The sequence below is a fragment of the Branchiostoma belcheri genome, unplaced genomic scaffold, assembly GCF_001625305.1.
Source record: "Branchiostoma belcheri isolate BF01 breed outbred unplaced genomic scaffold, Haploidv18h27 scaffold28, whole genome shotgun sequence".
NCBI classification, from domain to species: domain Eukaryota; kingdom Metazoa; phylum Chordata; class Leptocardii; order Amphioxiformes; family Branchiostomatidae; genus Branchiostoma; species Branchiostoma belcheri.
Window position 1 is genome coordinate 2,358,325 of NW_017803887.1, and position 9,293 is coordinate 2,367,617.

The 9,293-nt window shown below is 39.8% G+C and overlaps 2 protein-coding genes across 2 annotated transcripts in view; both read right to left on the reverse strand.

The window, feature by feature from the left end:
- Positions 1 to 3,109: 3,109 nt before the first annotated feature.
- LOC109472700 (cell division control protein 42 homolog) overlaps positions 3,110 to 9,293 on the reverse strand; it is a 13,324-nt gene continuing 7,140 nt past the window's right edge. The window contains exons 2-6 of the mRNA XM_019772551.1: positions 6,447 to 6,570; positions 5,790 to 5,862; positions 5,048 to 5,157; positions 4,136 to 4,333; positions 3,110 to 3,728 (exon numbers count right to left, since the gene is read on the reverse strand). Of these exons, the coding sequence (XP_019628110.1) occupies positions 3,639 to 3,728; positions 4,136 to 4,333; positions 5,048 to 5,157; positions 5,790 to 5,862; positions 6,447 to 6,551 (576 nt within the window). The 5' untranslated portion in view covers positions 6,552 to 6,570 and the 3' untranslated portion in view covers positions 3,110 to 3,638. The remainder of the gene's footprint in view (positions 3,729 to 4,135; positions 4,334 to 5,047; positions 5,158 to 5,789; positions 5,863 to 6,446; positions 6,571 to 9,293) is intronic.
- Positions 8,669 to 9,293, reverse strand: part of LOC109472567 — a 5,853-nt gene continuing 5,228 nt past the window's right edge. Inside the window, exon 11 of the mRNA XM_019772352.1 lies at positions 8,669 to 8,973. Coding sequence (XP_019627911.1) covers positions 8,669 to 8,973 — 305 coding nt within the window. The remainder of the gene's footprint in view (positions 8,974 to 9,293) is intronic.

The window sequence follows — 9,293 nt, forward strand, 5'->3', positions numbered from 1 at the left end:
TTGTAAAAATTACAATCATATCGATAATATCTACTCACCATTTTTACGACTTTCTCCATATACAAAACGCGACATTCCAGAGACTCCACAGTCAGTTGTATCGTAGTATACCCACGCATAGTCAAAGCCTTGCTATACATGGCAGCTGCCTTGGGAAACTGGGATAAATCGAAACTTTTTTTGCCGTTCTCGAGGTACAAATCACCAAGAGATTTCAGAGACTCAAGTTCCAACAGCTCATCGCCGTTTGCAATGGCAGTCACTAATGTTTCTGTGTAAAGGTCTTCAACAGAGTGCCAGGGCCTACCGACTCTTCTGTCCAATTTGTCACAAATCTCCGCTACCCTCAGTACGTTGTTAACGTTGTCATCAGTACCTTTGTGGTTTGATGACGGAGTGTACCCATGCAGCAGTTGTCTGCAGAGTTTCTCCATGTAGTTGATACGGTGTCCCAGTGTTTGTTCCATATCTGGATCCATGCAGCGCATAAGGGCAGAGTCATACAGAGCAGCAGCCTTGTCAAACTCTGCCGAATCTTTACCGAGCTTGCCTTTCTGAAGGTGAAGATCTGCAAGAGTTTTCAGGACTTCTACCTCAATAAAATCATCTTTGCGAGCAATGGCATCCTTCAGGGCCTGCCCATATTTCACTGTTTGGCCGTGCCGATTCTTAAGGAACACCTCCAAGTCCTGAAACTTATTTGCCAGGCTGGTCATATTGGTGCTAAAGATCTCCCTAATATCAGTTGTCTTCCTCGAAAAGAGTTGTCTTTGTGCCTTTGGGTGCAAGTCGTTCCGTTGAACATGGCAAACTGTGCGAGTGCCAGATCTTTAGACTTGGTTCTGTAATCCTGTCAACATCTACGAATACTCAACAGGTGGCAGGTATACGTAGCAGCTAGCTTTATGTCAGGTTGCCTCGATCTTACCTGGATGCCTGGAATGACACCACGTACAGCTCTTGGTAGTACACATTTGCCTGTTGTTCCAGTGAGAGTTCTGGTTTTCCCCCTCTGCCCTTGCTGGGACTTTCCATTGCGTCAACTGCCTTTAATAGGGCCGAACAAAATGGCGACCTAACAACAAAAGGCCGCCGGATACCTGATATTCGTATACCCTTTGTTAATTGTAAGGATCATGTACACAGTATGAGGGCCATGCACACAATGGAAGCCAAGTGAGGAGTGTGAATTACGGGTGTGCGTTTTCCATGCACAAGTACTTATAGTAAGCCTTTCTTCGGGAATACGGATCGTAGAATTCCCCAAAATATAGAGTAAAATTGGCCAAGGGAGTAGTTTCTTTCCCTCCTAACTGCGCGGCCAGTCAAACCTACAAGGCGGCCAAACTCCCTTGGCAATTATTCTCCTATATACATAGCCAGCGTAGCTAGTCTGGTAGAGACTATTTATATAGCATGAAAAGTTGAACACATATGTCATTTTAATGCAACTCATCAAAAGTAGGAATGGGACCATGATGCCTTGCAGTGGTTAATGTGAAGGACGAGAGGTGTTCAATCACGTCAGCACTGAAGCAGTATGTTGATTTAGTTAACGTTGAAGGCTCTGAATACCAATTTTCTAGTTTCGAGCTCTGCTCCACAACATCTAAAGCAAAACCCCTTTATCCTTCACCTTGCGGTGCTTAGTTGATATGAATGAAGTGACGTGTTCAATTATGCAAGTTTTCTTACTCAACACGTTAGCACTAAACCTCATAATTAGTCTGATCGTTATGTTATAATCGCCAGAATATTGAGAGTTGTGTGGCAGAGGTACCGTGTAGTACCGAAAAGCAAAAGAATTGCATTAGAATGTATTGTTTCAACATTGAATACTTCATTTTCTATATCTGCTGCTCCCTCTAGACCACATTTTGGTCACTTGTGCATTTAGCAATCTAGACCTGGGCAGTAATATGCAACAAATTCAAAGATTCTTTCATTATTCAGTAGTATTGTTTTGAACTTTCCATGATCCTCCATAGGCATTAGAAGAAACAAGATTTTGGAAATGTGTTCTGCATTGGAGTTACTGAGTACATAGTATATACTTGATTATAGTTTTCACTGTAAATAGGCATTTAGGGTCCTGTTCCAAATGGCATTGAAGATCTTTCTTTAGACCCCCTTTGAAAAACCCCTTTTAAAAAGGAAATAACTACATGTGCAAAGTTTTGTTTTCGTGTGTCAGGGCTTTGGGAGTTATTTCCACATATGCTCGTCACTGTCAGGAAGTTAGGTGGAAGGTCCTAGAAAATCATCTGTGAATTACGGTATATGGCGACAGAATGGTCTTAGAGGTACCCTTTGCAACCCATTTATATGTAAAACTATGTACAATGACCACAGACAGAGCATTTACCATTACACGGTACAAGATACTTTTACAATTTATTGAGTTCTCCATGTTGGTACAGATGACATTCATCATTAATTGTCAGCACATTTTTGTCTCAGGCCTCACCAAGTTCTGGCCTGTTTTTCAGGTAGTTCTCTGCAAAATATAGAATAAACGAAAAACCAACCTAAATACATATCGTTTCGTACATCTAGTACTGCTTTACACAATATAGAACATGGGTGAATGCATCATTCAGCTAAATGCTTTATGATATTGACTTAAATTAAATGGTCATCGATAACAGAAAACTGCAAAATACTAACAAACTTCTTGTGGCATTTTTTTTTCTATCATTCTGTCATTTGTCGCATGTTGGTATAAAGTTCTACCACCCCAATACCCCATATCACATGTACTTGAGTGAAACTTCTAAAACATTACTATCATACTTCTCAACTTTACACTACTTAGTATGTACAGGAAAATCCCTAAGACAGTAAATCGACTACATTTCTTCTTACAAAGACTACTGATTATCCATCAGAGCCGTATAGAGGAATCAAAGGACTTTTCAATCCAGTAATTTGGTCATGAAGTTTCTTGCAAATGCACACTGCATTTTGTCTTTTTATTCCCATAGGTTCAACTTGTAGTTTTGTCGAGTCTTGTTGGGCATTTTTCATCAAGGCTGCTAGCTAATTGTCTTTTCAGGACAGTGAAAACGTGTGCAGTTCATGAGTTTGTGTTTCCGTGATGTAAATCACAGGATGTAATAACACAGGCCACACCAATTCAAATCATTGGTTCTCTGATTCAAAAACTAATGCTGAATAGGAGAACACATTCTGAGAAAGTCAGTGTTTTAAGGAGAGAATAGAGTCTGATTCAGGTTTTCCTCCCAGCCCTCTGGTCTTACCTGCACCTCTTGCTAGTTTTTTTTACTAAACATCTAAGAACCAAGGAAATGAATTGGTGTTGCCTTACACATGTATCTGGAAATTTGAAATCCCAACAAACCTTCCGATCAAATATGTCTATATCTACAGATCATCACAGATCAATGCTGTAACATAGACAAAAGTGAAACTTACTGTAGATAAGGTTACAAGTTTAGGTGTAGGGCTTTATACCTGGAGCCCTAGAAAAAATGTGAAAACGTCTTTGCATTTGTAAGGTGCCCAGCATTGGTGAACATTGTTGTACCCCCCCCCCCCTCTAGGACAATGCCATGGTTGGATAAGTAAGTACCCCCCTCCTTCTCTCCCCACCCCTCCCCCCTACTCCCCAGACAGGCTCATAGCAGGACACATTTTCTCTTCCTTTTGGGTTCTGGCGGCTCCAGTGCAGCCAGGATCGCTTCATCAAACACATTCTTCAACCCTTTCTGTAAACAATAAACAACAAATAACATTAACCACAATCTGTCCCTAATGTTCAAATCTTTCTTTAAACAATAAATAACATTAACAACAGGCAACACCTCATGTATAACCCATTTTGTAAACAATAGAATAACAATAGCTACAAGCAACACTTTTGTACACAATCAACAATAATAACAAACATAAATCACAAGCAAAGCCTTATTTTTAACCCTTTCTGTAAACAATAGATAACAACATTAACCACAAGTTAGCTACGCTAAACAACAAATAAAGTACTAGTAATTCTTTATTTTAGTCAACATGTTTGTCAACCCTTTCTGTCAAAGAATTATATTCTGAAAAATAAAGACAAGGCAGAGGGATGAAGGAAAGTTTTAAAAGTAACTAAGTTTTTGTGTGTCCTTACCTGTGTGAGAGCAGAACACTCCACATATTTGACAGCCTTGAGTTCCCGTGCCAGTTTCTCCCCCTGCTCAGCTGTGATGGGCTTCTGCTTGTTCTTAGCCAGCTTTTCTGTGGTGGTGGCGTCGTCCCGGAGGTCCACCTGGGTACCGACTAACAGGAATGGTGTGCGGGGACAGTGGTGTGTGATCTCAGGAACCCACTGGGGAGGAACAGCAAGGAAAATGTCAGCCCCAAGGTCACCGAGCGTTACCTTACTGTCAGTGAAGAATATGTAAATTGGACTGGAGGTCCCTTCCGTATTTTGTATAACCGAACCTCTGGAATTGAATCTGGACCTGGTCCTGAACGTGGGTTTATGTACTACCAGGGCCAGAAATACCCATGTGCAATGTGCAAAATGCACATGATTTTCAAGATTTACGCTTAAAATTTTCTTTATGCACCATATAAAATGTTTTTGAATTTTGGAAAATTCCAACAGTTACTCTAGTGCTTTTGACATGTGGAGAGTCGATGGGTGGGTAAGCTGTATAAAGCTAATGCAGAGAAATACAACAATCTTTCTTTGAATATTCTTCTTGTTTCAAAGCCTTGCATTTCAAGTTTTTTTGTTGAAAGTTGAAAATGCAAATAACACAAACAAGTATGGTCAGTGGGCTTAATTTTTGCTGGATCCTTCCACTGAGCCACCTAGAAAAGAAATTGTGTACCACTTTCAAACCAGCTGGAAAACAGTTGCAGACCGACTAAATATAATTTTGCACATAAATTTTTCAAATTGCACCAAAAATCTTTGCCGATATGCAATTTTACTTGCACCTGAAAAAAAAGTCTTTTGAGCCCAGCAGGTACACAGCACTGATAACAATTATGAAGGAAACTTGATGGATGGGAATTTGTACTTTTGACTCACCTTTTCTTTTACATTCTCAAACGATGACGGAGAAACAACCGAGAAACACACGAGGAAAACGTCTGTCTGGGGATAACTGAGCGGCCTCAACCTGTCATAATCTTCCTGACCTGCAACACAACATGGGTGTCAGTAAACAAACAAACAAACAAACAGGACTGTGAGTTACAGCAGCCTAAAACAGCATAGGGTGTAAACAGGGCTCGAAATGCTGGGTGTGTGCACTCAAATTTGGAGCTGTGCACCTATATTTTTCTGTGGGTGTACCAGTGCACCCAAATATTTTCGTAGGTTTACGTATGTAAAGATGTCAAATGTATAGTAGTATACAGCGTACTCTTAATATCCAAGTCAAAAAATTATGAAATCATTGTAATATTATAGTATATTTATTTAGAAATGAAACATGCTAAGCCTTTGCTGACATTCTACTTATATCGTGCACCCAAAATTTTTTGTCCACCTACATGTAATACCCAAATTGAATTTCGAGCAAACCAATTAATTCCCAAGTGTAAAAGGAGATTATTCTACCAATTAATAAGCTACAATGGAAGAATTTCTACCAAGTAATACTAGTAAGCTGCAACAGAAGAAATTTTTTCTAAAAAAATATCAAGACACTTTTGTCTGAAAATAAACTTTCTTGGGTCAGACTTTTTTACCCAAGTCCCTCAAAAGCAGGGGATTTAATGATCATCACATGCCAAACTCAAAGCAAATCTGATGCGTATAAACCTACCTGCTGTGTCAAACAAGCCCAGTGTGTACGGCTCTCCTCCAATCATCACAGTCACAGCATAGTTGTCAAAAACCTGGACAGTTAGGGACAAGCAGTCAGTCAGTACAGTGGGAACATGTTACACTATAGTGTTCAGTATAGAGAACATAATTATCAGAGGTTTTTCTAGGAAAATTTAGCATAAGGCAGCAGATCACTTGTATGGTGAGGGAGGAAAGGAAATTTTTTACAAGAGTATCAGTTTGTAATGCTAGAATGAATTGTTTTGTTTTTATATTTTCACTGGAAAAAGATCATTTTGAGAAAGACTTAGACCCAGTTTAGACCAGACTTATATTTAGCGGATTCATTCTTTTATTTAACCATATTATTGAACGCAAATCAACTTGTTTTTAGGGGTTTAAATCTGATTTTCAAAAACCACCTCCCGAAATGTGTTCATGTCTTTGGATTCAATGCGCAACAACTAATCATGCACTGTGGAAAGTTGTCTTTGTACATCTATTACATTCTGGTGAGAACCCTGGTTGTACTGAAATGGTTTCTGCACCGGGGACTGATCTTTCAAACATTGCAACAAAAATAGCTAACACTGACAGACTTTCAAAGCACACAAACCACACACAGCGTACACAACAGTACAGAGGGTTTACTTACCGTAGGGACATATTCTGAAGGGAACTTGTTGGTTGTATATGAGATGAGGAGGCAGGTTTTACCTACAGCTCCATCTCCCACTACCACACACTTAATGGTCTGCATGGTTACTGGTCCACTGGTACTGTAACAACAGAAATCTCACATTAAAACACTGAATTTAACTGTATTCCAACAACATCTTCAATGTAATCCAACCTTGGTAAAAACAGCAGCTATAGATGATTTTGCAAAAATCATCTTGAACCAATGTATTGCAGTTCTGTGAAATATTATGGCATGTATTCTATAGCATAGTATAGCAGATTATTAGTATACTGCGAGCACGGCGGTTTCGCTTCAGCATCTTGGTTTGCGCCTGCGCGAAAATTTGAATTTTGAATTCCGCGCCATGCGCCACCTACGGCCGCGGCCGGTACTGCAGCCGAGTCCCCCATTGTTATGTGCGCACCAACTTTGACCAACCATAACTCGCTAATCCGGTCACATGACGGGCTGAGTTTGTAGAAGAAGGCAGCCATGTTTGCAGGCTTCGTGTGGGAAGTGTTTCATGGAAGTCCGCCTAAAATATCGCGGTGCTTGGACAGACGGCAGCGACGTAGCGTACAATGGCGAGATTACACGAAGCGGGAAGTGAAGGCCAAGTTCAGCCCGTGTTTGGTTACCTTTTCCAAGTTTTCCCGTGGATGAAACCTCCTGAAACCTGAAATCGATCTGTTTGCACGTGTTTTGGTGGAGAGAAACCCTCGTCTACTTTTTTTTCTACAACGCCGGAGATTACAGCAAAACAGGTGAGTACTAGGCATTTTTTTTACATAATTACTAATCTGCATATCCCCCCACGTGACGTTATCTTAGTAGGCGGTGATTAGATTACGGATTTCGTGAAAGTAAATGCACCAGGGATCGAGGAAAGGCATTTGTTTACGTGTAAACAAGCCCTGTTAGTGTTACAAATAGTTTTAAAAAATCTGGTACCGGTACAGAGTGTACAGAATGTTCCTATTCTAGGTCTATATGATCGTTCTAGTTCGGAAGATCGATTTGAGCCAAAACTTTTCAGGTCGTTCTGCAAATATTCAGGCACAATATTATTACTCCCCTAGTCTTCAAAATAAATGTATGCAGTGCTGACCCTCCTTATAAAGATACAAGTAGAGTTATGAATCTTGAACACAACTTGTTAAGTGGTAGGTCACAATATTTTGTCTATCCATGTAAAATGATGTCAAGAGTTTGCACATTCTTGTGTGTGTAAATGTGTAAATATTGATAACAGGCACAACAGGAAAGCTCATAACCAGGCTTTACCAATTTTACATTTTCATATACAGGGCTCAGCATATTTTTCTGTTTCCTGTAATAATACAACAATGTACTATGTCAAGCTTGTTTCATTTTTTTTTCCAATGTCAAATTGGACTGCACAGCGAAATACAAACTGCTCGCACAGTAGATCACAGGGCTCGAAATTCATGTTTGGTAATACTAGTTCAGCTAGTGCACCCAACCTAACCTTTGTGTGCACTATATAAGATAAAATAAGTAGAATGTTAGCTAACACTGCTAAAGAAAAGTACTTTAACAATGCTATTCTTATTTTTCTAAATCTGACACTGTTAAGAATATGTTGTATATAGAGCTGTGTACCTAAACAAATTTTAGATACAGGTACAGGTACACACTAACACAGGTTTAGGTACAGGTCTGGACCTGAAACTGTACCTGAACAATTCGTGCTCTTCTGAACTCCTCCTTTAACAAGAAAACATTAATACACTTAGTTTTTCCGAGACAGCCGTAGCTGTATACATTTAAGTAACATTTTTACTTACATCATCATCCTCCATCATACATATACCTTTGAAAATATTATGGTGCACTAAGGTGCACATGCAGTGATGCACCCAGTATTTTATTTTCAGAGCCTTGGCTTACTTACAACAAGATGCCTTAACATTACAAAGTATTTGCAAATTCAACATAATTAGATATTTTTAGAGACCCAGGTTTGACATATCTTTCAATACATTTTGCATCAGAAATATTGCAAGGTGTTGGACTACATACACTGATCAGGTGCATCTAGATTATAACATCAGGTACAAGCACAGGTAAAGCGTAAAGGTTACTGGTACATAGGTTTACATACAGGCATGGGTAGGCTAGATAAGTAACAGTATTATTATTATTATTAACCACAAATGACTAAATTATCTATACTACAGAGTCCTCTTTCTCTTCACAGGCTCAGGAATCTTGCCCGTGTGGTCTGGGCTGACCTTTAGCAGGTGTGCCTTCAGTGTAGCCTTCAGCCGTGCAACAGGGTCAGCGATGGAACGTGTTGACTGGGAGATGTGGTTGAACTGTGCGTGCACTTCTTCAATCCCCTGCTCTGCCAGAAAACCAAGGCCGAAGCCCCAGTGGCGGATACACGGGACCACATGATCTTCCAGTAAGTGCATCTTTATACTCACGGATTTGGAATCCCTCCGGTAGTGCGACATAAACTCTTTTATGTCGTGCGCTAGAAGAATGTCAAAATATATATTTATTCAAAGATTGTGTTAAATCCTGAATAAGACTAAGAGTAAAATTGAAGGAGCCATCCCTCTCTTTTTATTTTATATTGATAAAAAATTGCCGCAATACTAATACCCCAGGTACTCCAGCAACACACATGACACTTAGAGTCAGCTCTAATTGTTTGCTCCTGTTTTATTAGCCAATGTGGCCAAACTGAATAGTTCCAAACTTTTGTATCCATAATAGATGACAGTGTTACCTAGCTGGTCCATCTCTCTCTCCTCTATCCGATCACCACGGGAGTACACCCTGTGGCACTTA